This window comes from Chelonia mydas, chromosome 2 (genome assembly GCF_015237465.2).
Source record: "Chelonia mydas isolate rCheMyd1 chromosome 2, rCheMyd1.pri.v2, whole genome shotgun sequence".
NCBI lineage: Eukaryota > Metazoa > Chordata > Testudines > Cheloniidae > Chelonia > Chelonia mydas.
Window position 1 is genome coordinate 246719318 of NC_057850.1, and position 27870 is coordinate 246747187.

General features: G+C 44.2%; 1 protein-coding gene across 5 annotated transcripts in view; it reads left to right on the forward strand.

Annotated features, from left to right (window-relative positions):
* PRKAG2 (protein kinase AMP-activated non-catalytic subunit gamma 2) overlaps positions 1-27870 on the forward strand; it is a 384594-nt gene that overhangs the window by 87962 nt on the left and 268762 nt on the right. For 4 of the 5 annotated variants that reach the window (XR_005224094.2, XM_037891127.2, XM_037891130.2 and 1 more), the window contains exon 2: positions 26468-26539. Coding sequence is in view for 4 of the 5 variants with exons in the window: in XM_037891127.2 (XP_037747055.1) it covers positions 26468-26539 (72 nt within the window). In the remaining variant the exon portion in view is untranslated. Of the gene's footprint in view, positions 1-3408; positions 3750-26467; positions 26540-27870 lie in introns of those variants that run through there. The other variant, XM_037891129.2, reaches the window with a different exon arrangement.

Sequence of the window (27870 nt, forward strand, 5' to 3'; positions counted from 1 at the left end):
AGCATTTCAACCTGACCTCTTTGGGGTGGGAGACCCAAGACTAACTTTGCAGCTGCAGGTTTGGTAGCACTGTGTGAACTGACACCTGCTTCATACCCCAAAAAGACCATTCAGTACCGATGTGGGTGCTTTTATCTCTCCTGGGTGATGTTACATGCTATATAACGGAGACCATTTAATTAGTTGGTGTACTCCAAAAAGCCTTCGCTCCAGATGTCATTCCCATGGATTGATTTCGTTTTTGAAAGATTAGTTAGCAGCAGGTTTAGACTTTGATAGATATTTTTGTGGCATTCAGTCTAGTCTGAGATAAAACTAATGTGCTTTTACTAAAAATAAAAAATGTGCACTTACTCCGGTAAGTCAGGCTAAGAATTTGAGAAGCAGTCAGTGATTTGGAATAACAGAATGCAGTGTGTGAGTAAAACTCTAAGGCACTTTGTGCTGCTCTTCCAGCATTAAAAAAGGGGGTGACTTTTAAAAATGAAAATCTTTGTTGAGATGTGTGCCTGATTTTTGAAGCAGAAGAGTGGCTGAACAGCTCCAGCTCTGCATGTAGCCATAAACACCTTCTAGGTACAACCTTCTGCAATAAAGACTTGCTACTGGGCCTCAAATCCGACTTGAAGGGACCACGCTGATGGTGAAAAGGAAGTTCTGTCTCCATGCTCAGTTGTGGTGAAATCCTGGCCCCATAGAACTGCTCAGGAGTTTTGCCATTGACTTCAGTGGGGCCAGGATTTCACCCTTGGTCTTTGGCCTCTTTGAGACTGGCAGTAGAGGTGCCAGTTGTGCTGGTGTTTTTGCCACTGAACATTTGCTCAGTAGAAACTGGACTGAGACCATTACATTTATTTCACTCACATCATGGACCAGCCAACTTTTGGTGACAAGCTTTGCATTCTGAGATGTCTGTGTGATTTGAGGGATCAGTCTGTACAACTTCTGAATTCTGGTTGATATTATGAAGTGTTGCTATGAAAATTGCTGTTGTCATGAATAATACTCTGTCTGTGTGTGTTTGCCATGGACTGGCAAGGTGCTGTAACATCTCTGCCAGACCAGGGACAATGGTGCATTGTGAGAACTCAGTGACCACCTGTTCAGGATAAAGCACTTTAGGACAATAGGTTTGCTTGAGCTGGGAGAGGATACCGTCTCCTCCTCTCTGAAGGGAAGCGGAGAGCTGTAGTGAGTTATCGAAGCAGGACAAAGAGACGGGTGACCAAAGAAAAAGGTTATAAAAGGACTCACATGGGGAAGACCCACAGAGAGAGACAGGAAATTTTGAGCAGGAGGAAGGGAATGGATTGGCCAAAGTCGGTGTAAATGAGCTGGGGGAGAAACTCCTGTGTTTCAGCACAAAAAAGTGCTGAAAGTGTACAAGTGACGCACTGCAATAAAAGGATGCTAGACAGCCCCAATGATCTATTCGGGGTCTTTGGCCATTTGCATCAGCTCAATATGGTGGAAACTGCTGCAGGATTCTGATGAGTTGGACGAACCCTGCCTACCTGAGCATAGAGGGTTCCCCAAGAACACCTCAGGGAAGGGTGAGCTAGAACAGTGGTTCCCAGCCTTTCCAGACTACTGTACCCCTTTTCAGGAGTTTGATTTGTCTTGCATACCCCAAGTTTCACCTCACTTAAAAACTACCTGCTTACAACATCAGACATAAAAATACAAAAGTGTCACAGCACACTACTACTGAAAAATGTCTTACTTTCTCATTTTTACAATACAATTATAAAATAAATTAATTGGAATATTATAAATATTGTACTTACATTTCAGTGTGTAACTTTGAGCAGTATAAACAAGTAATTGTGTGAAATTTTAGTTTGTCCTGATTTTGCTGGTGCTTCATATGTAGCCTGTTGTAAAACTAGGCAAATATCTAGATGAATTTATGTACCCCTGAAAAACCTCTGCGTACCCCCAGGGGTATGTGTATCCCTGGTTGAGAACCACTGAGCTAGAGTGAGGGGTATTGCATTCAGGATGTGTGTTGTTTTCTATATGATCTGTACATTCTCTGTATTTCTTGTGCTTAAGTAAAGAACAAGTAAAGAGACTTCTGTGCAAAGGGTCAGTGTGTTATGTCATACTCATACCACTGGCCCCTTGCAGAGGTAACCAGAAGGCTCACACCTGTGAGTAGAGTTCTGGGAGAGGGTGTGCTTAAGCTACTGGGGTATCTTGAGAGTTAGCACTGGTCCTGGGGCCTATAGCAAATAAGCTGTGGGGCTCCATTTTCATGAAGGGGTAACAGATTCAGAGTCGGTGCCCAGGAAATGTGCCAGAGGCGAAGGGAGGAAACAGTGCAGCAGCCTGGTGAGACCCAGAGAAGTCAGTGTCTGGATCCCCTTATGCTAGTGTGATGAGCCACCGGCAGGAGGAGCCCAACCAGCTCTGTGGCAGTCCAGTCCCCAAATTTGAGTTTTGTTTGTCTTTTAATCCTAAAGGTCAGAAAACTTAATTTCCTTCCCTTGATGTTGGAGTTTCTTGGTGTGCCTCTTTTGCTAGTATAAGGGTCCATTCTGGGATTGTAGGTGACACTGAGCAAAGCTGAATATTTAAATTATCCTAAAGAATTTTTTTTCAATGGACTTCTTATTCAGAAACTCCTATTTTTTTCCGGCTCCCACTTTCAGAGTTTACATTATTTTGCCAGCGTGTGTGTGTGTATATGTATATGTGTGTGTGTGTGTGTATATATATATATATTTTGTTTTAATTACATTCTCTGCATATTCAACCTGACATATCTATTTATCTTCATTTATATAGTACTCTTCATCCAGGGATTTCAAAGCAACTTGCAAAAATTGAGTAAACGTCACTATCCTCATGTTACAGTTGAGGAAACAAAGGCACAGAGAGGTTATGGGATTTTCCTGTCACCACAGAGTGGACCAGTGACAGAGCTGGCAATTGAACTCGTGTCCCATGACTGCCAGTCTTGTACTTTATCCACTAGACTACTCTGCCTCCCCTGAAACATTAGAATGTAGTGCAACCTAAATTATTTGAATCTTCCTATCAGAAGGGTAACCATGTTAGTCTATAGGCACAAAAACAATGCGTCCGGTGGCACCATAAAGTGCCACTGTACTCCTTGAATCTTCCTGTTACCAAAAACAGGATCCTGGTCTCCAGCATGTTGTTTTAATTACATATTAAAAATTTCCTGAACCCCCAAACTTATTAAGTGTCCCCATGACATTTGGATATCTAGGCTGTTCAGTACTTCCTTACCCATTTGTGTAATTCACTCATCCTTAACCCTTTTAGAGTTAATAAGACAGGTTGCTGCATTCTTGTAATTGAATCTTCTAATGTGTCTGAAGCATTTTTGGCATCCGCCCGGCAGCAGTAGATAAAACTGTTGCCTGTATTATCCTGGGTTCCCTAGTATTTCTGCCATCCTCTTGTTGTGCTGTGATGGGAATCAAGAACACACCCAGCCTGGTCCCCATCTGTTGCAGCATCAGAATCAGTAGCAGAGCCTGAACTGTTTTAATTCAGTTGCCTTTTCGGAGAGGTTTTTAATGCAGTTCTTCTATGGACATTTTAAGCCATGCTGCAGGATTTTTCAGAGCTCTAAGTCAGAATTTGTGTGAATCATCTGTGTTTTGTAAGAGACTTGTTGTTATAAAGGGAATCGGGATTGTATTCATTTTGAAGGAAGCATGAATGCACTGCAAGACTCTGCTGGGAGCAGACATACATAAGGCAATATGAGAAAGGTATGGTCCTCGCGTATTTTGTTTTTGTCATGTTTTGTCTCTTTTGCATGCACGACTGGCAGAGTTGATGCTCTCTTTTTAGAGCATTTAATTGCAGTAGATATTTCAAGGCTGAACAAAATGTTTTTATCTAGTACAAACAATTGTGTGGGGTTTTTTCCCTTGCATAACTTTTCTTAGTGATTCGAAAAGAGATTAGCTTTGTGGGGTGTGTGTATTTAATTTCTTCTTAAAACCATCTGGTCTCTGCATCCTACAGTGTGTGTCTTCTCAAACAGCTTGTATAGGGGAAGCGGCAACTGCTACCCAATTAGTGGCTGTTGCTAGTTAACAACAACCAAAAATCCTGATTTGTTGGAAAGTTCCTTCGTTTTAAATCTTATTTTGTTGATACTCTTTTTTTTCCAATTTGGGATTTGCTAAAATTTGGCTTAATAATGATTCACACTGCAGGCAACTCTGATTTCTGCTGCATATGTTTCCCTTCTGTTTTTCTTTTATGTAACCAGACTTAATGCTGAGCACCCAACAATTGGCCTCTTAGGTACTGATTGCCTCCTAAAGCTCAGGCCTGTCATCTCCCAGGATCAGCCTAAAAATGTAACAATTGAAAGAGGTCTAATACCTGAGTGTTACTAGAGTGCCGGTGTACAATTATTTGAGTAAAGGAAGCAAGATATTTTAGCAATATCTGTATGTTTTGCTTATGGATTACTGTCTTTTGGCTTCCGATTCAGGCCATGCTTTCAGGTACATGGCAGGTCATGAGAACATAGGATATCTGACCTTGGAGAATTGATTTCAGTTTCAGACAGCTGCAGTCCCAGATGGGGTGAAAAGCCAAGAATGGCTGCAAAATGGAGATTGGACAGACTAAGAGCACCTAGGGGAGATCAGAAAGATTTTAAGTGACTGAAATATGGTTGTAGAGGACCAGGAGCATCTGTGGGAAGAGGAAATGACTGGAAAGGGGATGAAATGGACCCTATCAACATGGGACCAAACCCTTGTTTTTTCAAGGTGCTGACTTGATCAACAGGGAGGCAGGAAATCCAGAATGGGAGGAGTCTGTCATGCTTTTTTTGTCTTGGTTTTACTGTTGATTTAGTTCTTATGTAGATTTTTAGTGGCAGGGAGCAGTGCCTCTCCACTTGCAGGTGTCTGAACAGGTGGGTCACAGTACAGAGGGACTGACAAACACCACTACCAGCTCACTGTCAGACGGAGACCTACGGCCACTGGCTCTGATCTAAAGAATTAATAATAGGATCCCATAGACCAAAGTTCTTCTTCGAGTGCTTGCTGATGTCCATTCCAATGTAGGGGTGTGTGCTCGCCACATGCACCGGTGCTGGAAGTTTTTCCCTCTGTGGTATCCGTAGGGGACCGGCTCTGGCGCTCTCTGGAGTGGTGCACATATGCTGCAGTATAAGGAGCCCCGCTGGCTTCCCCCTCCCTCAGTTCCTTCTTACCTCCAGAGATGGTGCTGGAACGTCTCCTTGCCTCGGCAAGCTTACTTCTCTCAACTGTGCCTAGTTGCGAACTTTTTATGTATAGTTGTTAAAAACGTTGGTAGTTTTATAGTTCCCTTAGTGTTAGAGTTAGTAATAGTTTGTCAGTCCCAAACAGGACTTAGCCTAGGGACAAGGAATGCCTCGGTCCCCGGGCTTCAAACCTTGTGACTGTTGTAACGAACCCATGCCCAATAATCTCCATAGAAGTTGTCTGAAGTGTTTAGGGCAGGGGATTCAAACTCAGTTTACCTTAGGGCCAGTGCCAGTCCTCAAATTCTCCTAGCAGGCCAATGATGTCCCTGAAGATGGTGTTCAGAAAAGAAAATGTTTATATTGTATTTTTTATTTTGAATTTCTTAGAAATAATAAAATTGTCGTACAATTTAGTACAATTCTTTGCCTGCCAGAGAGTTTTTAGTGTTTGCCAGAGACCTGGCAATGCTTCAGGTCTGTCAGTTTGTTGATGTTTGGCCTCAGTGACTGAGCAGTTGAAACCTTCAGGCTTGCAGCAAGGTGAGCATCAGAGAGCTGTGTTCAGTATTTTGACTTGTTTATATTCATTGTGGGAAAAAAGTGATGCTGCCTCCATGGCTGACTCCGCCCGGCAACTAGTGATGATATCTCTGTTCCTTTCCCCCAGCCAATGGGGCGGTGCCTGCAGCAGACAGAGCCGGCAGCGTGGCTGCATGCATCTCTCCGCCACAGACTGCAGTGGGGAGGTTCTTGGGCCGCAGATGGTCTGCGGGCCGGGACTTTGAGAACCCTGGTTTAGGGGAAATCCACGTTAGCAACAAGTGTTGCATTTGCAAGAGCTTCAGACCACAGACCAAAAAGGAGCGGGACATTTGTCTCCGAGAGCTCCTTATGGCATTGGCCCTTGCACCAGCCTTGGAGCAGACGAGATCGGACTCTACTCCTAGCACTGCGGCCTCGGTGTGGAGCAGGCCATCGGCACCGACTTCAGACCAGTGCCAATCCCCATCCCCGGTACTGGCTAGAAAGCAAAGAAAGGCCGGGAGGGGACGTTCTCCTACGTCCTGTAAAGGGAAGGAGAGAGCTGGAGGAGAGCAAAGACCCGCATGGGGCAGCTCTTCCCCTCTGGATGGTGGCCAGGCTCCAACTCTCGCTGAACGGTTGAGCCCACTCCAAGACTGCCCGCTACCCCAGGAGTGGCAGAGGCACTCAGCATCTGGCGGTGCCATCCAGGCCGGAGGCCTTTCAGGCTGCTAAGGACACACTGTCCCTTCCAGTGCCGCCCATGCTGACCACTGATACGGATCGGCTTGCCTGTCAGAGTTCCCAGCTTTGGTACCTGGACTCTAGGCAGCATTCCTCGGGCTCTAGGCATTGATTGCCTCCGGTCTGGCCCGGCACCAGTCCCCAGAGCCCTGGTGCCGGGAGCGACCGAGCTGTTTTCCCAGCTCACGGCACCATTCTGGAGAGTTGGGATGTTGCTCCCTGGAGACCTGTTGCCGGATCACCAGTGCATTGATGGTCTCCTACATGGTCTCCTACATGTTGGTCCTACATGCATTGATGGTCTCCTACATGTTGGTCTTCTCACTCCTGTTCCCACTCCCAATCTACAGAGCAGCACCGCTCTTTAAGCTTGAGGTGTCGATCGTTGGGGTACCAGCCAAATGCTGCTGGCAGTCACCGGGATCCCGACACCGAGAGCCATTGCCCTCGTAGGGTTCTTAATGGAGAGCTGACAGGATCGGGCTAGACAGGCTGCCTTGGTACCATCCTGGCCCCCAGACAAGTCTCCCCCTCCTCAGGCTTGAACAGCGAGGAGAAGACCCTGCCCGCAGGCCAGGGCCACTCATCAGGGGCATCTGGATTCCCCACTGGGCCACCAGTGGTAGCATGGCCCCAGGGGCGGTGGCTGGCCCCCTGGAAACTATGGAACCCCTGGGGACTTCCCTACGCATCAAAGGGGTATAGGTCAGCCTTGGGGGGCATCTGACAGATGATCAGTGACAGTCTCCCGCCCGCTCCCTGACTTAGGCGCGGAGTCACAGCAGGCTCCCCAGGGCCAGCCAGCAGAAGCAGTGGAGTTGGCAGATCTGCCTGTAGCTGCCCCCTCATCATCTGCACCCAATGAGGCAATAGCAGGGCCCTCTCACTCGGTTCCCCAGGATGATGCCAGGGCCCACAAGGAGCTCTTGAGAGAGGGTCACTTCAAACCTGGGGCTGGAAGCTGAGTGCAGCAGCCCCCTCCAAGGTAGCATTGCCAGTGCATGAGGAAGTGTTGAAAATTACTAAGGCCCTGTGGCAGACACCCTCCTCCCTGCCCGCCCCTCCAAGCAGGCAGAAACAAAATACTGTGCCCCCGCTACCCACCCTGCCCCAAGCACACTGGTTGTGTCGGCAGTCAGTGAGAACAATATACAGGGCCAATTGGGATCAACACCTAAGAATCAGGAGGCAAAGAGGCTAGATCTCTTTGGTAGAAAAATTTATTCTATGGCCAGCCTTCAGGTGAGAGTGGCCAACCATCAGGCCTTATTTGGCCATTATGATTTTAATATTTGGCAGTCCATGGCCAAATTCATGGATGTGCTGCCAGAGGAACCCAGGAAGGAATTGCTGGCTATCCTCGGGGAGGGCAGACCTGTGGCCAGGTTAGCCCTCCAAGTGGCCTCAGATGCAGCAGACTTTGTGGCCCAGACCATGGCTTTAGTCATTTTGATGAGGCAGGATTCCTTGTTACAGTTGTTGGGCCTGTCGATGGAGGTTCAACAATCCATCCAGGACCTCCCATTCGAAGGCCTGGCACTGTTTTCTGAGCAAATGGACAGTAAATTACCTGGCCTGAAAGACTCTAGGGCTACCTTGCGCTCCCTGGGCCTTTACATGCTGGGGCTGGCGAGGAAGCGGTTTAAACTGCAACTGCCCCCACAGCTTTGGGAGCCAACCTCAGTTGGAGCTCTTCTGCAAAAAGGGCCAGGACTATAAGCGGCAGCAAGGCCATCAGCCAGCACCCTCTGCTAACTCAAGCTCCACCCGTAACCAACCGGGTGGTAAGCAGGTATTTTGAGGGTGCACTCGAGGGCGACCTTCCAGCCTGTGTCCTGGATCCTGCTCCCCTGTTTTCCAACCGTCTGTCCCCCTTTCTCCCTGCTTTGGCTTCTATAACATTGGATTGGTAGGCCCTCAGCACAGTAGCAGTGGGATATACCCTCCAGTTTATTTCTCTCCCCCACTCCCTGTCCCTCTTCAGGGAGCATCTGCTTGCTCAGGAGGTGCAGGGCCTTCTGCGGGTGGGAGCTGTGAAGGAAGTCCTGCTGCATTTGAGTGGGAAAGGGTTTTAGTCCCGCTATTTCAAAACCATGCCTGTTAGATAGATTCCAGTACAGAGATTAATAGCTCCAGTGATGATGAATAACCCCACTTATTATCTTGCTCTATGTGACTGATTTTTCTTATAGGTACAAGTTTTTATAAATGGATTAATATTTTAGTCACCTGTTTGTGTTGGCTCTGGGGCTGTCACTGTCTTTAAGACCTCTTGAAGAAAAGAACAGATCCCAGTGCACAGTAAGAATCTGAGTCGGCTCTAAGCAATTGCCATGGGACCTTGTTAGGAGGCACAGTGTTGTCAGAGATACTATTCTTTGAATGTTTTTCCTAAATCTGAGACCATGACCACTGGTGTTAAAGGATCTGACAAAAGAGTACAGGGTGTTCTGGCCAAATTCCAACTGGGATAACAACTAAGCTTCTTAAATTTTAAATTCCTCTATTGTTTCAAACAGATGCATTATTCCTCAAGTCTCCATAAAAAAGATCTGTGATAAGCAGCATTGCTGGTGCAGAATGGCTGCTGCATTTCCATGGGGCAAAGCTGTGTAATGATTCCATCATTATTATTATTTATTATATTGTATTACACCAGCACCTAGAGGTCCCAGCAGATATCAGGGCCCCATTGTGTTGAATCATAGAATATCAGGAGGTCATCTAGTCCAACCCACTGCTCAAAGCAGGACCAATCCTCAGTTTTTACCCCAGATCCCTAAATAGCCACCTCAAGGATTGAACTCACAACCCCCTGTTAGCTGTTGTACAAACATATAGTCCGTTTTGTCAAGAGCTTACAGTCTAAATGAAGAGGACAGACCAGGATGAGAGAAAGGAAGTAATATTATCCCTATTTTACAGACGGTAAAGAGACAGTGATTAAATGACCTGTCAGATAGGAAGTCTGTGGCAGAACTAGGAACTGAACCCCAGATCTCTTGAGTGCCAGTCCACTATTTTAATCTCAAAACTATCGTGTTTATAAACATAAAGTTTATACAATGGTTTGGGCTTCTGAAGGATAAAAGGTGCTAATGTTGTTTATTTTTATTGCATGGATCCATCAACTCAAAAAAATAAAAATACCTATTCCCCTCCTCACAACTGAGTTTGGTCACATCCGTTCTCACCTGCTGTTGGATCAAAGCCTGGGAGGTTAGAATTTGTGGCTTGTGGTTTTGTCTCACAAAGGTACAGGCTAGCTTGAAGGGTTTGATGTCTTGTCAGCAGATTTTAAGGCCGATGTAGGCCAACTACTGTAACTTTTACTATGCCCTGCAGATGCTTGGATTAGAGCTTCTCTTTACTGATTTGTTGAGGTTGTTTTTTCAGCTCCAAGAAACAGTACCATTACATACAAAGGAGGGTAGAGAAGTGAGAGAGAGAGTGTGTGAGAAGACATCCTCACTGGGTCCTAGAATGGAATTTACAGTGCTCGATGTCTCTTTGGCCCAGATACTAGAAGAACAAGATCACTCTATATGAGACATGACAAGAGACCACTGTATTCAATATATTATATGTCTGATGCTGTAAGTGTACTCAGAGCTATGCCAAAGAGGTGACAAGTTCCATGCCCCAAAGAGTTTGCGTTCTGTGGGAAAAGGAGGATACGGAACAATGCAGCACAAAGGCATAGAGGTAAATGATCATTCCACAGGGGGACCTTCCCATGAGGCTCCATTAGGAATCTTACTCCGATCTTCTTTCCACAGCATGTGTGGCCTTGATTTCCCTCTCTTGAGGGGAGTAACTGGCAACATCTAGTATTTCCTTATTCCTTTTTTTTTTTAAGTGACTTCCAAGCATCATCTTCCCTATTAAATCAAGGGACCAGTTGATCAGAGGGGTCTATCTCCTACCTAGAAACTTTAATATCCTTTTTTACAGCAGGAAAATTCTCTTCACACACACGACAAATTCCAATAGCAATTTCTCAGTTAAAGCTCCTGTGGACATCAGTGGGAAGCGTTGTCCTTGAGGAAATACTTCTCTAGAAGATTTGCTCCATACTGAACGAGGAAATCACAGTATAAAGTGCAGCCTTTTTTCTTTAAATAGAAGCTAACGCACTGAGATACTTTTGAAGCACTCCTGATGTGAGCCTGTCTATCGAACCGATCTTCTTTTTATTGGCACCCACCACTATAGTATCCCAAGTGTTTCCACTATGTTCGGACACAGTTCTTTGGTCAGGTTTAATGATCTCTTGCTGCCTATAGTTTTGTTGTTTAACTATTTCCTGAAGCTCTACTTTTTTTTGAAAATATCTGTCTAATCTACATCTTCTAAGACCCCATCACAAAATTACTGTCAGCAATTTCTGATCGCACTGAGCACGCCTAGAAGGGCAAGATCCCCACCATCTCTCCCTGCTTATAGATGTGTGTTGTTTGTTTTTCCTTTTAAATTCTTCATCATCCTTGTAACTTCTCCTCCCTTTCTTGAAGTTCTCAGTTTCTTTTTTTCCTCTTCCTCCACCCAGCCTTCCTATTTTGGATTGGGTATTGAGGGAGATGTTCTGTTGGAGGGGTCTTATCACAAAGTGGGGCTGCATTGAACAGGGTTGGGTTTGGGCTTAGTTTGATATCTTTTTTTGCTAAGGGGTTTTATAGTTCAGAATGCTTCGTGTCTAAGTATTCCTGTCTATCCAATAACGCGAAGGCCCCAGCATACCTTTGGTCATGGTTCCAATAGATTACTCCTGGGGGATTCTGTGCCAAAAAATTAAAAATTCTGCACACAATATTTTTAAATTCTTCAAAATTTTGCAAAGTTAATTTGTTATAACGCTATATAATACTGACAGTTTCAATTATTTTGGTAATTTATTTCAAAATACTTTTCAGCAAATATGTGTGTAACAATACAGACACATACAAAAATTCCCCCAGGAGTAGAGAGTTAAACCCCTACAACAGCCCAGTTCCTGTTTCTCTGTTCGCTCTCCCACTCAGAGCCCAACCGAGGGGCCAGACACTCACTCGCACAGCCATGGCTCCTCCCAGCCCAGATACTCTCCCCCCCGCCTGCTCCTTCCAGAGCCCAGGGATCCAGAGGGAGAAATAGCCTGATGCTTGGTCCCAAGCTTGCACAGAGTTTCCTGCACACCGCTGCCTCCTTCCTGTTCCCTCCCCCCAGCATTGTCTTCTGTGTGAGAGCTGAGCTGGGCCGGGTCCAGTGGCCACTAGTGGTGGCCAATATTTCTGCAGCCCATTTCTGTGGGGAGGAAAAAGGAAATTCTGTAGGCACAACATTAATTTCTGTAAAATTCTGCATTGCACAGTGGTGCAGAATTCCCCCTAGGAGTAATAGATAATACTGATTGCTTATCCATCCAGAACCAAGCTATCTAGCACGCAGTAAGGACTCTGAAGATCAGAAATGAGACTTTACATTGAGGCTGGAAACTGATAAATAGTAAATGATGCAGCAGTGATGTGTTGGTACTTCCCTCTGCTGGTCGGTAAGCAGGCTGCTGCTTGTACAAGTTGCAGTTTGTGAGGGGTGGCCAAGTTGCGGCCCTAATAGAGAGAGTGGAGGAGTCTGATCTGGAGTGGTGAGGAGGGAATATCCACAGTTTTGTGTTCTTTCTCTCTTGTGTGCTCTCTCTCTCTCTTTTTAGTTTATGCTTTAGCTGGGTTGTCCATCTGCCATAATAATAAATACTCTGTGAACAGTCATAGCACTGTACAATTCCTAGTGTGAAAGAACCAATAAACAGCCTGTCACATGCTTGGGGTTCTAACTCATATCCTGTCAGAAAGCCACAAGTGATGTTCTATTAACTGTTGAGCTTTAGGAATAGGGCAACATTCATAATATTTCCATACTGTCTCAAGGCCTCTGGACATTTTTTTTTGCTGGTTAACTTAAAACATATAACATGGTAGTCTGTACAGAGCGGAACATGCTACACACAGCCCCACCTCTGAGCTCACGCTCCAGAATATGCCTATCCTGTCTTCTATTGCCTGGTTCCTTCCCAACCCATTCCATGGGAGTTCTTCAGTATGGCTATTGCTGCTGGATTCTTTACAAGGTGATTAACCAGGTGACTCAGAAGATAAAGCTGGGGTTTTCCCCTAAAGACTGGAGGAATGGGTATAAAGAATACCATATCCCTGAGATATTAAAAAATCCCACAAATCTCTTTATGGTTTTCTGTTGAAGCAATTCATATGTGGCCTGATCCCAAACAGTGAATTCAGTGTAAGTTGCTGGTGCTCAGCACCTGTCAGGATCAGTCTCAAAAAGAACAAGATGTTAGTGATTTGGAAGAGATCCTTTTCCTCAGGGGTGTGCTGAGGCTGACAGGGTGTGCTGAGGCTGACAGGGTTTCCAGCATGAGGACCTATCCCACTCAAACTATTTTGGTCAACCATTATCTGGAAAATATCTTGGCATTTCTGTTCTAATGTGGTTTGTATTTTTAGTAAGGTTCCACCAGTACTACAAAGTCAGGAGACTGGTGGGGCTCTGTTAGCAAAGGCTCTAGCCAAGTAAAGCAATAGCCACCCATGCTATGCATGGTACAGGAATGGGTGTGGCAGTGCATAGGTAGCTTCAGTTTCCATGACCATTTAATCCTTTGCCTGTTTGCTTAGGATGCCCAGAAAGGTGCCTTTAAATGGCAGTTGTGGTGATCTTCTGTTGCAAATGCTTATCCTCTAGGAACTGTACTGAGGCCACCAAGTTAATTTCACAGAGGGCACTGAATAGTCACTATATGGTGTTAATGATTTTCAGGCACCAAGATTTGGGCTGGATTGGAGCCAGGAACACAGAACTGAAGGTCTCCATATCTCATTTCCACTGGCTCCAGCTATCCAGTTCCACGTGATGGTTTCTTTTATTATGAACATACTTTAAAAAATTTGAGAAATGAGAAATTAAATCAGCCAAGCCTTGCAAAGTACAAACCTGGCTTCTGTGCATGTAACGAGCATTCTGCATCTGTCACTGCCCACTCGTTGAGTCATACTGAGACCTAGTAACCAAAATCCTAACGTCTCAGTATAATGTATCACTGTCTTCCAGAACACACACTTCTGTTAGATTCACTGGAACGGGTAGGGAATGAGTAACCGTACCCGTAAGGAACAGACTATCACAGCAAGACTCAGTGCTGTGTTCAGAATGGAAGCCCAACAAATGAGTAGAAATCTCTGTCCATTTCAACTCCCCCCAGGCCTTTATTTGTTAATTAAAATATACCCATGATTGTATCATTCTTGTTTTGGCATATTATGTAAAAAAATACCTTCTCCCTCTACTTGCCCACAACCCAAAATTGATATTCTAAATGGCCTGTAAACGTAATAACTCCTTTGCTCTATTTTCAGATTACGCTATAATCTACAAACCATTAGATTAAAATGTGATGGGTCACTTCATTTTGCAGATGTTTCCTGGATATTCTTAGGCGTGGATTAAATGTAGACAGTCCTCTTGGTACCACTGGTCCCAGAAAATCAGGGAGCACTGGGTACAGGCAGCCATTAAATCATCTCTCCAAATTGCCAAAAATTCTAAAATCGTCCACATTTTGTGTCCTTAATGAAAAGCAAAATAATAGCTTTGTGTCTGGAAGCAATGATTTCCGTGTTCAAGACTCCTAATAACACAGATTTAGAATCAAGTCTGAATTTTAACTTAAATAGTAGTCATTGGAGTGATGTCTTCTGAGGTCTGCAGGATTTCTAAAAAGGTTAGTTCTGAAAGAGAAATCCCTCCATCAGGTCCGATCTGCAAAAATGTGCACCTTGTCCTCAAGAACTTGAGTCATTCATTTTGTCTTGGTAGGAGTGTGGAATCCAAACCCTTCCTCAAATTGAGAATCAAGGCATTAAGACCCTAGTGCTAGCATGTGTGCTGACTGCCTATGTCCTGATTTCTTCTTTCTAATGGAGAGTCTAATCAGTAGACTGTGCAGTCAGAGGCTATTCCTAATAAATATGATGCTGATTTGGCAAAGCCGATGATTGGGAACAAGAGTATTTGCCTCCTGAAGTTAACAGAAACCCTGATCCTCCTAAACCTAGAGGGATACTCGGTGTTATCTGTGTCCAGAAAATATGTTAGATAAGAACATCACATAGGTAGATTCTTAGAGCTTTGTGAGGATGTGATCCTGCAGAATGCTGGATTTCAATGGCACCTTGCAAAATTGGGCACATTTTCTGCACTCTGAGGCTGCATCAAGTTGCCTTTTCTGTTTTTATTAAAGGAGAAACCCAGAAAAACAGTAGGGAATGTTCTCCGTACTGAAGCGCTAGCTAAGCATGGGTAAAGTTCGTCAAGGAAAGTGTCTGTTCCTGGTTGGGTAATAATACCTAGCTCTTGTATAGCCGTATCTAGGGCCTGATTCACCACTGCCTTGCATCCTTTGCAGTCACCAGTGCAAAGGGGTGCAAAATACTTATCAACTCAGAATGGTGGTCTGTTCACCCACTTCATTCGGTTAGCAATTACTAGACAAGATGCAAGGCAGTGAAAAGTGAGAGCCATAATGTGTTAGTAGACATAGTGAGCAGAGAAGTGAAAATCTCAGATCACATCCTTCAAATATCTGATTATTTTTTTAAAAAAAAAAGTTTTAAGTGAATGCTCTTGGCAGAGCAGTAATGCACATCTAGAAAGGGTAGTAAGAGGCCAATATAGCTGCATCAGGAACTCTTTAAAGACCTGAAAATAAAAAAGGAATTCTACAAAAAGAGGAAACATGGACAAATTGCAGCACATGAGTACAAAAGAGTAGCTCAAAAATCGAAGCATGTAGGGACAAAATCAAAAGGCTAGGGCACAGAATGAGTTACAGTCTAACAAGGGACATAACACAATAAGAAGAGGTTCTATAAATGTACTTGGAGAAAGACAAAGGAAAGTGTGAATTACGCTACCTCGCAGGAAAGGAAAGTTAATAATTGATGACATCAAGAAGACTGAGATGTTTAATGCCTATATTGCTTCAGTCTTCACTAAAAAGGTTAATTATGAACACAATTAATGTTAACAACAAGGGGGAGAAAGCACAAGCCAGAATGAACAGATTAAACAATATTTAGATGTATTCAAGTCTGCAAGACCTGACAAAATTCTCTCTAGAATACAGAAGGGACTAGTTGAAGCAATCTCAGAAGCATTAGCCTGTATCTTTGAGACCTCATGGAGGCGGGTGAGGTTGCGGTGGACTGGAGAAAAGTGTGTACAGATCCTATATTTTAAAAGGGTAACAAAGAGGACCCAGAGAATTACAGACCAGTCAGCCTGACTTAGATACCTGGAAAGGTACTAGAACAAACTATTAAACGATCAATTTGTAAGCCTTGTGACAAAGTTTGGAGCCTGTATTGGTGGATCCCAGACTTCCGGGGGGATTCAGTAGCCTCAGAAACTCACTAAGGCCCCAATGTGACCTTCCTTTCACAGTGTAGCGGCAAGAGTCACAGCCTATTGATTTACTTTCATCACAGGCCAGTATGGGAGATGGGAAGGGGAAATACCCCACAGTCGTTGTTGATCCGTAGTGCTCAGTAGGCACAGTTCAGCCTCCTGACTGGATCGAGGCCTGCTTCCCCTCTCAAGGGGATCTCTGTAGAGCATGGTGGGGGGAACCCGGGTCCACCCTCTACTCCGGGTTCCAGTTCAGGGATCCTAATAGTAGCAACTGTTGGCAGATTTCCCTTCACCACTGAAGTTGCTTTGATTCCCTGGGCCACTTCGCCGTGGTCCCCTTTTCCTAGTTTCACCCTTACCTCAGAATACAGCAATGCTTCTTCTCCTCCAGCTCCTTTCACCTGGGCTCTCCCTAGGGAACTGGAAGGGGGAGCTTTTAAGCAGTATGAGTGAGACCTTGATTGGTTCCAGCTGTCTCCATTAGCCTAATGGCCTTAACTGACCCTTTGCCAGTTAATTGGGGTCAGGTGCTGGCATTAGCCTAACGACCTTAACTGGTTAATTGGCTTCAGGTGTCTTGATTGGCCTGGAGTAGCCTTTGTTTGGCTGTCCAGGGAACAGGGACCTGCTCATTCTGAGGCTGATATACTTGCCTTCTACTACTTTCTTATATCCTTCTGGTCTGAGTCTATCACAGCCTCCAGAGGATAATAACTAATAGTCCAACATGGATTGTCAAGAGCAAATCACTACACATAAACTTAAATTTTCTTCTTTGACAAGGTTACTGGCCTAGTGGATGGGGGGAAGCAGTAGCTGTGATTTATCTTAATTATCGTAAAGCTTTGACACAGTGCCACAGGTCATTGTCATAAGCAAACTAGGGAAATGTGGCCTAGATGAAATTACTATAATGTGGTTAGTTATAGTTATCAATGGTTCACTCTCACACTAGGAGGACATATCTAGTGGGATCCTGTGGGGGTCAGTCCTCGGTCCGATAGTGTTTGGTATTATTAATAATGGCTTGGATAATGGACTTGAGTATACTTTTACAATTTGTGGATGACACCAAGCTGGGAGAGGTTGCAAGCACTTTGGAGGATAGGATTAGAATTCAAAAGGACCTTGATAAACTGAAGAATTTGCGTGAAAGCAACAAGATGAAATTCAGTAAAGACAAGCGCAAAGTACTAAATGTAGGAAGCAAAAATGAAATGGACAGCTGCAAAGCATGGAGTAACTGGCTAGGCAGTAGACGGTCGAAAAGGATCTGTGGGTAACTGTGGACCTGAAATTGAATATGAGCCAACAATTTGATGCAGTTGTGAAAAAGGCTGATATCATTCTAGGGTGTATTAAGAGGAGTGTTCTATGTAAGACACAAGAGGCAATTGTTCTGCTTTACTCAGCACTGATGAGGCCTTAGATGAAATACTGTGTCCCGTTTTGGGTGCTCCACTTTAATACAGATTGAAGAAAATCTGGAGGAGAGCAACATAAATGATAAAATGTTGAGAAAACCTGACCTATAAGGAAAGGTTAAAAAAATTGAGTATGTTTAGTTTGGAGAAAAGAACACTGAAAGGGGACTGATAATCTTCAAATATGGTAAGGGCTGTTATAAAGAGGATGGCAATCAATTGTTCTCTTTGTTCATTGAGTGGATGTTTTCAGAGAACTATCCATGACCAATTTGTGGTATGTGCCCTGCTTCTTGACAGTCTGCCCTGAGTTTGGCACTCACACTCATGAGCTATTGCAGACAGGTTGACAAAAGTATCTTGTCTTGTAATAGTTAGCATATGCTAATTGATAATGCATTACAGAGACAGTGGTTGTTGTATCCAATCACCCTAAGGTAGAAGGTACTCCAGGGACAATCCAGGCTTGATCAGTATCCTCAACACAGAGTGGACTGGTGCTGGCTCTCTTCACGTAACATTCTTGAGAGCATGGGCGGTGGGTGAACCCCAGGCTTGGGGAAGCTGGCCTCTGGCTCCTGCCCAGTCTCCCCCCGCCTCCGTGGCCACTGGCTCCTGCCCCAGGCTAATGCCCCCCTGGACAGCCGGGCAGCACGGCCCCAGCCTCCCCGGGCCGCGCCGCTGGGCACACCCCCCACCCCGGCCGAGCAGCCAGCCCCAGTGCTGGGCGGGTGGGCAGGCGACGTGGCCAGAGTGCCTCCATCCCCCGCCAGGTGGCGCAGCCGGAGTAGCCTTGGCCCCAGTGCTGGGAGGACGGGTGGCATGGTGCAGCATGGCCCTGGGGGCACACTGCAGTCCCCAGCCTGCCTGCCCCAGGGAACAGCATGGGCGGGGGGAACGTCAGACTGTTCGAGAAGGCAATGCCTTCCTGTTCCAAGATACCCACTGCCCATGCTTGAGAGGATTTTCTGTCTAGGTCTTGTGCTCCAAACACTGCAGACTCAGGAGACTCTTGAGGGGGTTTTCTGTGTTGCACAGTTCGAGATGGCAATCAATCAGGCACAATATTCTGTTCTGACCTTATAAAAATGATTTGTAACTCTGACAGCAAGTCCTCGTGTGATGGCAACATATTAGATGATAATGACTTTGTGCCAGATCGTATTGAGAGTTACTCTGAAAAGGAAGACTGTGTTTCTGTTGATTTTTCAAGTTCGTCTTCAGACAATGAGAAGCTTCTCTTCAGCACTGGTATAAGATTGGAAGAAATGTAGTTGGGGATAATTTCTTCACCGGTCCTCAGCTTGCTGAGGACCTGCTCAATGAAAATTTGACCTATGTTGGAACAATCCAATGAAACAAGCCAGATATACCCAGTGAGATGCACTCACATCTCAGCAGAGAAAAATTGTCATCAGTGTTTGGGTTTGCTTGACCAGTCACCCTGATTTCTCTTATATTCCAAAGGAGAGCAAGTCAGTAATAATTTTATCGATCATGCGTCATGACAAGGTTGTAAAATAAGATAAAAAGAAACCCTACGTAATTCTCTACTAGTGATATTAAAAGTGGTGTTGATAACATGGACCATCTAACAAGAATGTGCTCCTAGAAGGTGCAAAATAAATAGGCAGCCAGTGGTTCGTTTCTTCAACATGCTTGATGTTGCTGGAATGGCAAATTTTGTCATTTTCCCGCTTGGCACAACACTCGCCCTAGACAGAGAGGGCACTTTGTTCCTTTTCAATCTAGGAGAGTGACTCGTAGATGCACATATAAAGAGAAGAATCCTTGCTTACCTGTCATCTCACCATGCCCATCAAAACAGCAGTCTTGTCCCTTGACTACCATCAAAAAATAGATCCCTTCGGAGCATGTAGGAAACTCGGCAGTGGACACCGCTACATTTGCCCAAGGTCAGCTGCCCAGAAGAGCCGCAAGCAGTGTGGAGAAAGCAGTGAATTTGTATGCGCTAACCATTTTATTCACTCCACGTTGATGCTGATGTGTGAAAATCGCTCACACTAAATTAAAATACTGCTAGTTCTTTCAATTTGCTAGTGAATTAATTTTTTTCACCTAAAACATTAAAGAATTGTTCTTAGGATCGGAATGCATTTTGGGAACAAAAGTCACTCTCAAAACAGTTAATGTAACTTTTTTCATGACACTGGATTTTAAGTAATTTTTTTTTTTTGTCCTAAAACATTTAAAAATTGTTCTTGGTATCTGAGTGCATTTGGGATACAAACTTTCCCCATGACACAACTAATGTCACTTTTTTCTCGTTATTGGATAAATCTTCATCAGTCCCTGCTGTTGGAGGAAGGCTTTTGCATACTGTGCTCACTCAGTAATTGATGTTTCTTTTTTATTAAATAATATATACCTCCTCATTCATCCCATATTTCCCTCCCTGGTGAGACACTGCTATGCTATTGAACATCCCAGTGTAATGGATCCATGGACTTTCCTGCAAAGAAAAATAGGAAAATTTATCTGAACTTACCAGAAAATTTTCTTGCTTCTAGTGGGAAAGTCCTTATATCCAACCCATCTGGCATAAGGATTATAGTTCTGAGGGAGTGTTAAACTGTCACACTCCTCCATGTTTTTCATGGGCATGATTTTATATATAACTTTTCTGGTAGCTGGGGTGAAATTTGAAGTTGCTTTGTTGTAGGAAGTGTTTTTAGGAAATTCTTTTTCTATTAATATGTGAATTGATGTTTAAAGGCATGAGCTCCAAAAAGCAGCTTTGGAAGTATCTGTAGCTGGCAAAGGCTGGCAACTCCCAGCCTGCCATGATTGACAGGTCTCATTTCTGCCCCCAGGAAGCTGCAAGCAGGAGTAAGACCCATTGTAGTGGATCTGCAGACTTACCTGAAATTTTCCTTTTGTCTAGTGGGAAAGTTCAGATAAATTTTCCTATTTTCTACCTCCAGAGTGCCTTTTGCCATAATACAAAATTCACCATAAAATTAAATTATGTTAACAGTGACTACAACAATGTTAAGGCAGAATAACTTTTCATGTTAATGGAATGTGTGATGGTCAAGTATGCAGATCTAATTTTGATATAATTTATATAAAAAAGCATATAAATGATAGCATAGAGTGTACACTTATAAAGTTTGCAGAGCATATCAAACTGGGTGGGTTTGCAAGTGCTTTGGAGGATAGGGTTAAAATTCAAAATGATCTGGACAAACTGGAGAAATGGTCTGAAATAAATAGAAGGAAATTCAATAAAGACAAATGCGAAGTACTCCACTTAGGAAGGAACAATCAATTGTACACATACAAAATGGGAAATGACTGCCTAGGAAGTACTGTGGAAAGGGATCTGGAGGTTATAGTGGATCACAAGCTAAATGTGAGTCAACAGTGCAACACTGTTGCAAAAGAAGCAAACATCATTCTGGGATGTATTAGCAGGAGTGTTGTAAGGAAGACAAGTAGTAATTCTTCCACTCTACTCTGCCCTGTTAAAGCCTCAGCTGGAGTATTGTGTCCAGTTCTGGAGTATTGTGTCCAGTTCTGGGTGCCACATTTCAGGAAAGATATTGACAAACTGGAGAAAATCCAGAGGAGAGCAACAAAAATGATTAAAGGTCTAGAAAACATGACGTATGAGGAAAGATTGAAAAAAAAATTGGGTTTCTTTAGTCTGGAGAAGACTGAGAGGGCACATGAAAACAGTTTTCAAATACACAAAAGGTTGTTACAAGGAGGAGGCTGAAAAATTGTTCTCGTTAAGCTCTCGTTAAGACAAGAAGCAAAGGGCTTAAATTTCAGCATAGGAGGTTTAGGTTGGACATTAGGAAAACTTCCCTGTCAGGGTAGTTAAGCACTGGAACAAATTGCCTAGGGAGGTTGTGGGATCTCCATCACTGGAGGTTTTAAGAACAGATTAGACAAACACCTGTTGGGAATGGTTTAATTATTATGTAGTCCTGTCTTGAGTGCAGGGACTGAACTAATGAAATATTGACATCCCTTCCAGTCCTACGCTTCTGTGAGTCTATATGAGAAATAGGTTAAGGTTTTGTGTGAGATTACTCATTTGAAATAGAAGTATTATTGCTTTGGGATGTCTGTTAGGGATAAAATTGAACGTCTTATTGAGTGGTGGAGTGTGTTACCAACAGCATGTAGGTCATGTGAAGGTGAAGGAATGCATTTTTTTCATACTTCTTAGGTTTTAAGTTGATGGAGTGTGTCCTCATGCAACCTTATCTGTCACTAAATGTAGTTTTTGTTTGCTAACTGAAATAAGAATGTATTTTCCTCTCCCATTCAGGGCTTGTCTACACTGGCAAGTTACTGTGCAGTAAAGCAGCTTTTTGCGCTCAAACTTCAGACGTGTACACACTGCCAAGCCACTTGGTGCGCAGAAACTCCTTAGTTGCAGCGCTGCAAAAAACCCACCTCAACGAGAGTCGTGAGGCTATTTGCACAGAGGCTCCAGTGCTCAATTGCGAGTGTAGACACTAGATTGCTTTCTGCGCTGTAATTGGCCTCCAGAGCTGTCCCGTAATGCCTCAAGTGACTGCTCTGCTCATTGTTTTGAACTCGGCTGCCCTGGAGACATGCGCCCCTCCGCTTTCAAAGCACCGTTTCTGACAGCAGTTGGTGCTGTGCTGATCTGCTCTGGGACACACAGCAAACCATTAATGTGGAATGCTCGTGCTGTTGAACAGCAAAGGCAGGTGTGAGTGTGAGAGAGATTGCACGCCCAGGGAAGGAGGCAGGGGCTGATGTTGGTTTTTCCCCCTCCCCCTGTCTCAGGACTGGTTGCTTCCTGACGCTGTCTGAACTTACAAGACAGCATGCTGACATACTCTCTGTCCCCCAAAACACACACTCTCCTCCCCCACTTCATACACACATACACACTTCCTGTCACGCTCCCTCCCACCTCCCCACACACTCAGTTGAAAAGCAGCTGGCGTGGATTGGGTAACCTGCATCGTGTGACGCTGCTAATGTGGATGCACTCCAGTGTCATAAGGAGCACAGTGTGGACACTCAACAGCAGTTTAATTCCAGCGTTCTAATAAAAGTGGTATAGCTTGTGGTGCAGAAACTTGCCAGCGTAGACATGCCCTCAGTGTTTTGTTCTTGGCAAGCCCAGCGGTTTTGATTGTCACGTTCACCATTAACTGCACATTCAGCATGGTTGGGGGAGAGTCTGTCTGCAGAGGGAAGTGTGTGGACACAATTTGGGGGCTGCAGGGATGACAATGAAAAGATGTTTGCTGTTTAAGATGGTGTGAAATTCCCCTTTGGAGAGCACTGCAACTTTTCCCGCTTTTGTTAAAACAAAAAAACCCCAAAACAAACAAAAACCAAAAACTTTCTCTTTGCTACCACAAGGGTGATGGATCTTTTTAGTAAAAGCAGAGGTTGGCACTGGACACTTTTGCATAACAATGCAAGAGAATTTTGTTATTTTTAACGTTTGAGGCTGTAATTGTTTAGATTTGGTAACTTAAATTCTGCTTTTGCAGATAGGGCTGTACCATCCCTTTTGCAATTTTAAGATTTGTACTCTAAGCTTAAGGCAAAGGACTGGGGTTCAGGAGATCTGTGTTCCATTCCCAGCTCTGCCACGGCTTTCTGGGTGTCTGGGCAAGACATTTAGGTCTCAAATTTCCAAAAGTGGTCATTAATACAGGTGCCACAGTTTTTAGGTGGTAAACTTAAGAGGCCTATGGCCTGGTTTTGAGGTTCAACCCCCAGCTCTGCCTCCAGAAACCCCACAGTCTCCTATGCCCATGGCTCATTGCTAAGGCTTTGAGTCTGTCATGGAAGTCACGGTTTCTGTGATCTGTGTCTTCTGCAGCAGCAGTTTCGGTGTGTGGGAGGGGGGAGCCAAGTAGGGAGCTCCTGCCAACCCCCTCCTCCAGCACTAGCAGGGGTCCTGGGTCACCTCCCCCAGCACCCGGGCCACCTTCCCCAGCACCAGCTCCTCACTTAGTCATCCCAGTTAACGTTGTTTTGTTGTTACATTGCTGATCAGTTAGGGAACATGCTCGTTTAAAGTTGCGCAGTGTTCCCTTATAATCTTGTTTGGCAGCTGCTTGCTTTGTCCACTGCTTGCAGAAAGAGAAGCCCATTGGACCTAGCTGGTCGGGGCTTGGAACCAGGGTAGACCGGCAGCCCCCCTATCAGCTCCCCGCTCCCCTAAGTTCCCTGTGCAGCAGCCACCCAGCAGGCTACCAATTGCCAGGCAGTTCGGCTGTTCTTCCCCCCACTGCCGTGTGCTGCTCCTGCCCTCTGCCTTGGAGCTGCTCCCGGGAGCCTCTTGCTTGCTGTGGGGGGGTGGGGGAGGGCGCGCGGCGTGAGAGGGGTGCTAATGTCACAGTGTCCCCCCCCATCCTCCCACTCCTGCCCCCTGCTCCTGTACCCTATCTCCCCAGACCAGGAGGACACATGACAGGGCTCAGGACAGAGGGAGCTTGCTGGTCTACTTAAAAAGGCAGTGTATGTAGAGTGGGGTCAGAATACTTAAAGGGGCAATGCACGTCTCTCTCTCTCAAACACACATTGTGTGTCTCTGTCCCTCTCTGCCATGCTGTCTCCCCTCCCTCCATTTGTGCTGCCTCATAGAGTGTGAGGCTACATTAACAACACTGTGTTAACCCTTGAGGGCTCAGCTGAGTGCTAGTTCATCATTTAGCAGTAAGGCATTTCCCAGGAAATAACCCACCCTTTGACTCCACCACCTCAGCCAAGCTTCACAATCATCATTGCTGTGTACAGTATTAAATTGTTTAAAACTTATACTGTCTGTGTGTGTGTGTGTGTGTAATATATAGTCTTTTGTCTGATGAAAAAAATTTCCCCAGAACCTAACCCCCCCATTTACATTAATTTTTATGTGGAAATTGGATTAGCTTAACATTGTTTCGCTTAAAATAGCATTTTTCAGGAACATAACTACAGCTTTAAGCGAGGAGTTACTGTACTAAAATTACCCATGACTAAAATGTAGCCTTGATCATTGCACCCCGAAAGGAGCTTTCACAGACTTGGATAAGTACAGGATGGACAACTGCATGATGTGGGACCTCTTCCTATACTATGCATGCCCATCCAGATTTACCAGTTTTGAATCCCCTTTCCCTGTGGAAGCAGAGGGGACAATGTGTCCCACTGACATGAGTGGGAGCCCGGCACACGGAATAAATGTACAATGAGCTACCAAGTGTATGCTTTAGTTCACATGCTAGCGAAGTTCCATGAAAATTTGAATTAATGTTTTGTGTAGAGTTGCTGCATGCGTACATGACATTCCACTACAGCCTGGTACAGGTAATTATTAAATAGTTGGAACTGAAACACCATTATCTCATTGAACAAATAGATAACATTGAAGGGGTTTCATTTTATTACACATTTGCTGTTGGGGTTGCATTTCATTACACAAATATTGAATGTGTAAAGAAATGCAACCCTAATTGGGGTTTGAATACAGAATCCTCTAAATGCAATGCAGGCACTTTGTCCACTAGGCTACAATAATCGTCCTATAGGAAAAACGGGCAGTTCTGCTGTTAAACCAGCCAGAGGAACCGGGGTGGGGAGAATTTTGAGATGGAGAGGTTGAGGCCAAAATGTTCAGACTTGTTATTAGTTATATAACTGGAATATTCTAAAGGCACAGTCCTCAAGTGTGTCTGAAGTTTGTTTGTGCTTAAAAAAATCATGTTTTGCATTTAGGATGATTGTGCAATCTGGGATGAGATCAATTTTTGCTCTGCTCATTTTGCCACACGCTTTCATTGAAAAAAAAAAAAAAAAAACTAAAACAAAACCCCCCCAACTCCCCTCCCCAAAAAACACCACCTCCAAAAACAAAAAAGAAAGAACAAAGTTAACTTTTGATGAAAAACTGTTCAATCACGAGTTAAGTTTTTATGAACTGTGCAAAAAAAAAAAAAGATCATGCTATTGGATGAGTTACAAATGTAAGTGTTGCTGTTAAAGAGGGATTGAATAGAGGTTCTCTGATGATGCTCCCAAAAAGGGTGCCAATATAGGTGGTGGCTCTTGTGATTTAGACACTTCTCCATAAGGAACCAGATGGAGACCCACCAAACAGCCATTAGCTGATAACTTTTAGCCACTACTAAAATGGCCTGCATTTGAACTGACACCAAGAGGGCAGAGGGGGGTGTGTGTGTTCTACATCAGGAAAAATATTTGTTCAGCCCCAAATATTTGTTCGGATCCAAAGCTCAAACTGCAGTTAGGTATCTCATTACAGAACTTCTGTTCACAAAGTTGAATAACTGAGAGGTATAGTGTGAGTTGCGCATTACTCACTTCTCTGATCAGATGGATGGTAAATTTGAGCCCTACAGAAAACATTTAATTATTAATTAAAAAAAAAAACAACTGTGTTAGTCTAAATGCTGAGACTGAAAAGTGATCTGAATAGAACAGGCAGCGGGGGGTGGAACATAATTGCAGTTTGCTTTCATTAATTTGAATGACCGTGTATACTTGTCTCATGGTTCCACTTCCCTTGATCAATCGTGTGCTCCTCTCTAATTTGTGAAAGTATATAGGTTATTTTCCCAACTCCACACTGTTGGTCTTTTCTCTCTCCTATACATATGTTACATATTTTCAGATTATCTATATTTTCTCTTGTTAATTGCTTTAAATAGTGCATAAAAATAATGATGGCACTGCTAGAGGCAAGAGATTTGTGTTGGTGAACAAGGGTGTATATCCCGAATATCATCTTCTGTGAATTTTGGTGGACTCTCGACACCTAACTCCATTAGTCTCATTTGAGAGACCTAGCATAAGGCCCTAGGTTCTGAGTCTCAGGGGACGAGGCCTAGGCCCCAGCTAAGCATTCTCCCATTGGCTTCAGAGGCAGGGAGTGCTGAAGAGGGCCCTCATTTTGCAGCCGTTGTGAAAGCTTACTTGTAAATAGTATGTGGTATGCCGGTGGATGCTTCAGGAATAAAACTGTGGACTAGAACAATAATAATATCCAAAGCAAAGCGGAGAAAAGTATTAGTGTAAGGCATTAAATTTCCTTTTTCTTCCCTTTTAGGATCTTAGCTCATTTGCCATGCCATTCCTGGATGGAGATGTGGAGAGCTCAGACAAAAGTGCTTCTCGAAAGGTAGGATGTTTCAAAGCTTTCATCCTCCTTGTAATTTCATAGTGCTTGTGGTAGTATAAACACGTTTTGTTTTACTTAGGTTTGCAGAGGCTGGGAGTCTTGGGCCCAGATTCTTCCCTGCTGCAAGTCCCCAGTGTCCATGGAATTAGACCAGGGATAAATGTAGTCACTGCTGGGTTGCCCTGCATCACTGTTGTACTAATGTGATACTTCCTTTGAAGAAAGAAACATAGTCCCTACTACAGCACTGTTGCTATAAACGCTGCAAATTAAATTTAACTAAATGCAGTAACACGCCTCATTGAATTACAACAGTTGTCCCTAGGAATATGGTTAGCTACTGTGTGATTCAAGAGGCGTTGCTGTGTGGTGTTGTACAATAAACAAACAGATGTCTATGGGCGTCAGTCTAGTCCCTATGAACAGTTCCCTGACCTCTGGCCAGTGAGTCCTTTTAACTATTTATAGTATTTTTGATCTGTTTATTACCAGTATTGGCAAAATAAATTGTAAAATTTAACTGAAGCCAAGGAAGTAGGAGCTTCCTGCTTAATAGCTCAGGCATTCTCCCTTAATCCCCCTGGAGGTATCTTACCGGAATCCACTCCCTTGCCTTCCTGCTTGTTTTTCCAGAAGTCTGCTGTTAAACTAAACCAAACATATTAATTTGGCAAACATCCCTTGCCAACAGTCAGACAAATACATAGAAAGACAGTATTCAAAACTTGTTATAGAGCAGCTCCATGATCTTCACAGTGGCATCGGTTGTGATGGGGTCTCCTGGCTCCCAAAGTCCTGGCCTCATAGCTCCAGTAGAGTTTGGAAGATGCTGTCACTCGTTCTGATCTCATTCCAACATGGCTATTCTCGGAGTGCAGTAGGTCTGGGGGGTGTGTGTGTGTGTATGTGTATGTATGTGTGGCCATGCTGTCTACTCTGGAGAATGAAGAGTAGACCTGCCCGAAAAAGTGCCAGTTCAGCCTATAGCTGCAAAACGGCCTATTCTGACTCACAGTAACACTTATGCAAAGAATATTAACTCTATGGTTAAATGAGACTTCCTACAGTCTATCAAAGTGTCTGTATTTTGTGGCTCAAGGCAGGGGAAATGACAGATATTGCCCTAGTGAAGTTAATATGTGTCCAGAAGCGACACTTAAATAAATTGGCTTTTGTTAGCACTTTTTTCTCTATTATTTTGCACCTCAGAGTAAAGGATAATCATGTTAGAAGCCGGTCCAATCCATCAGTAGTTCAGCATCCTAATGTCAGTGGCCTTGTTCTTTTCTGTGTTCGAACTTCTAAGACTGTGATGCAGGAGTCAGAGATGG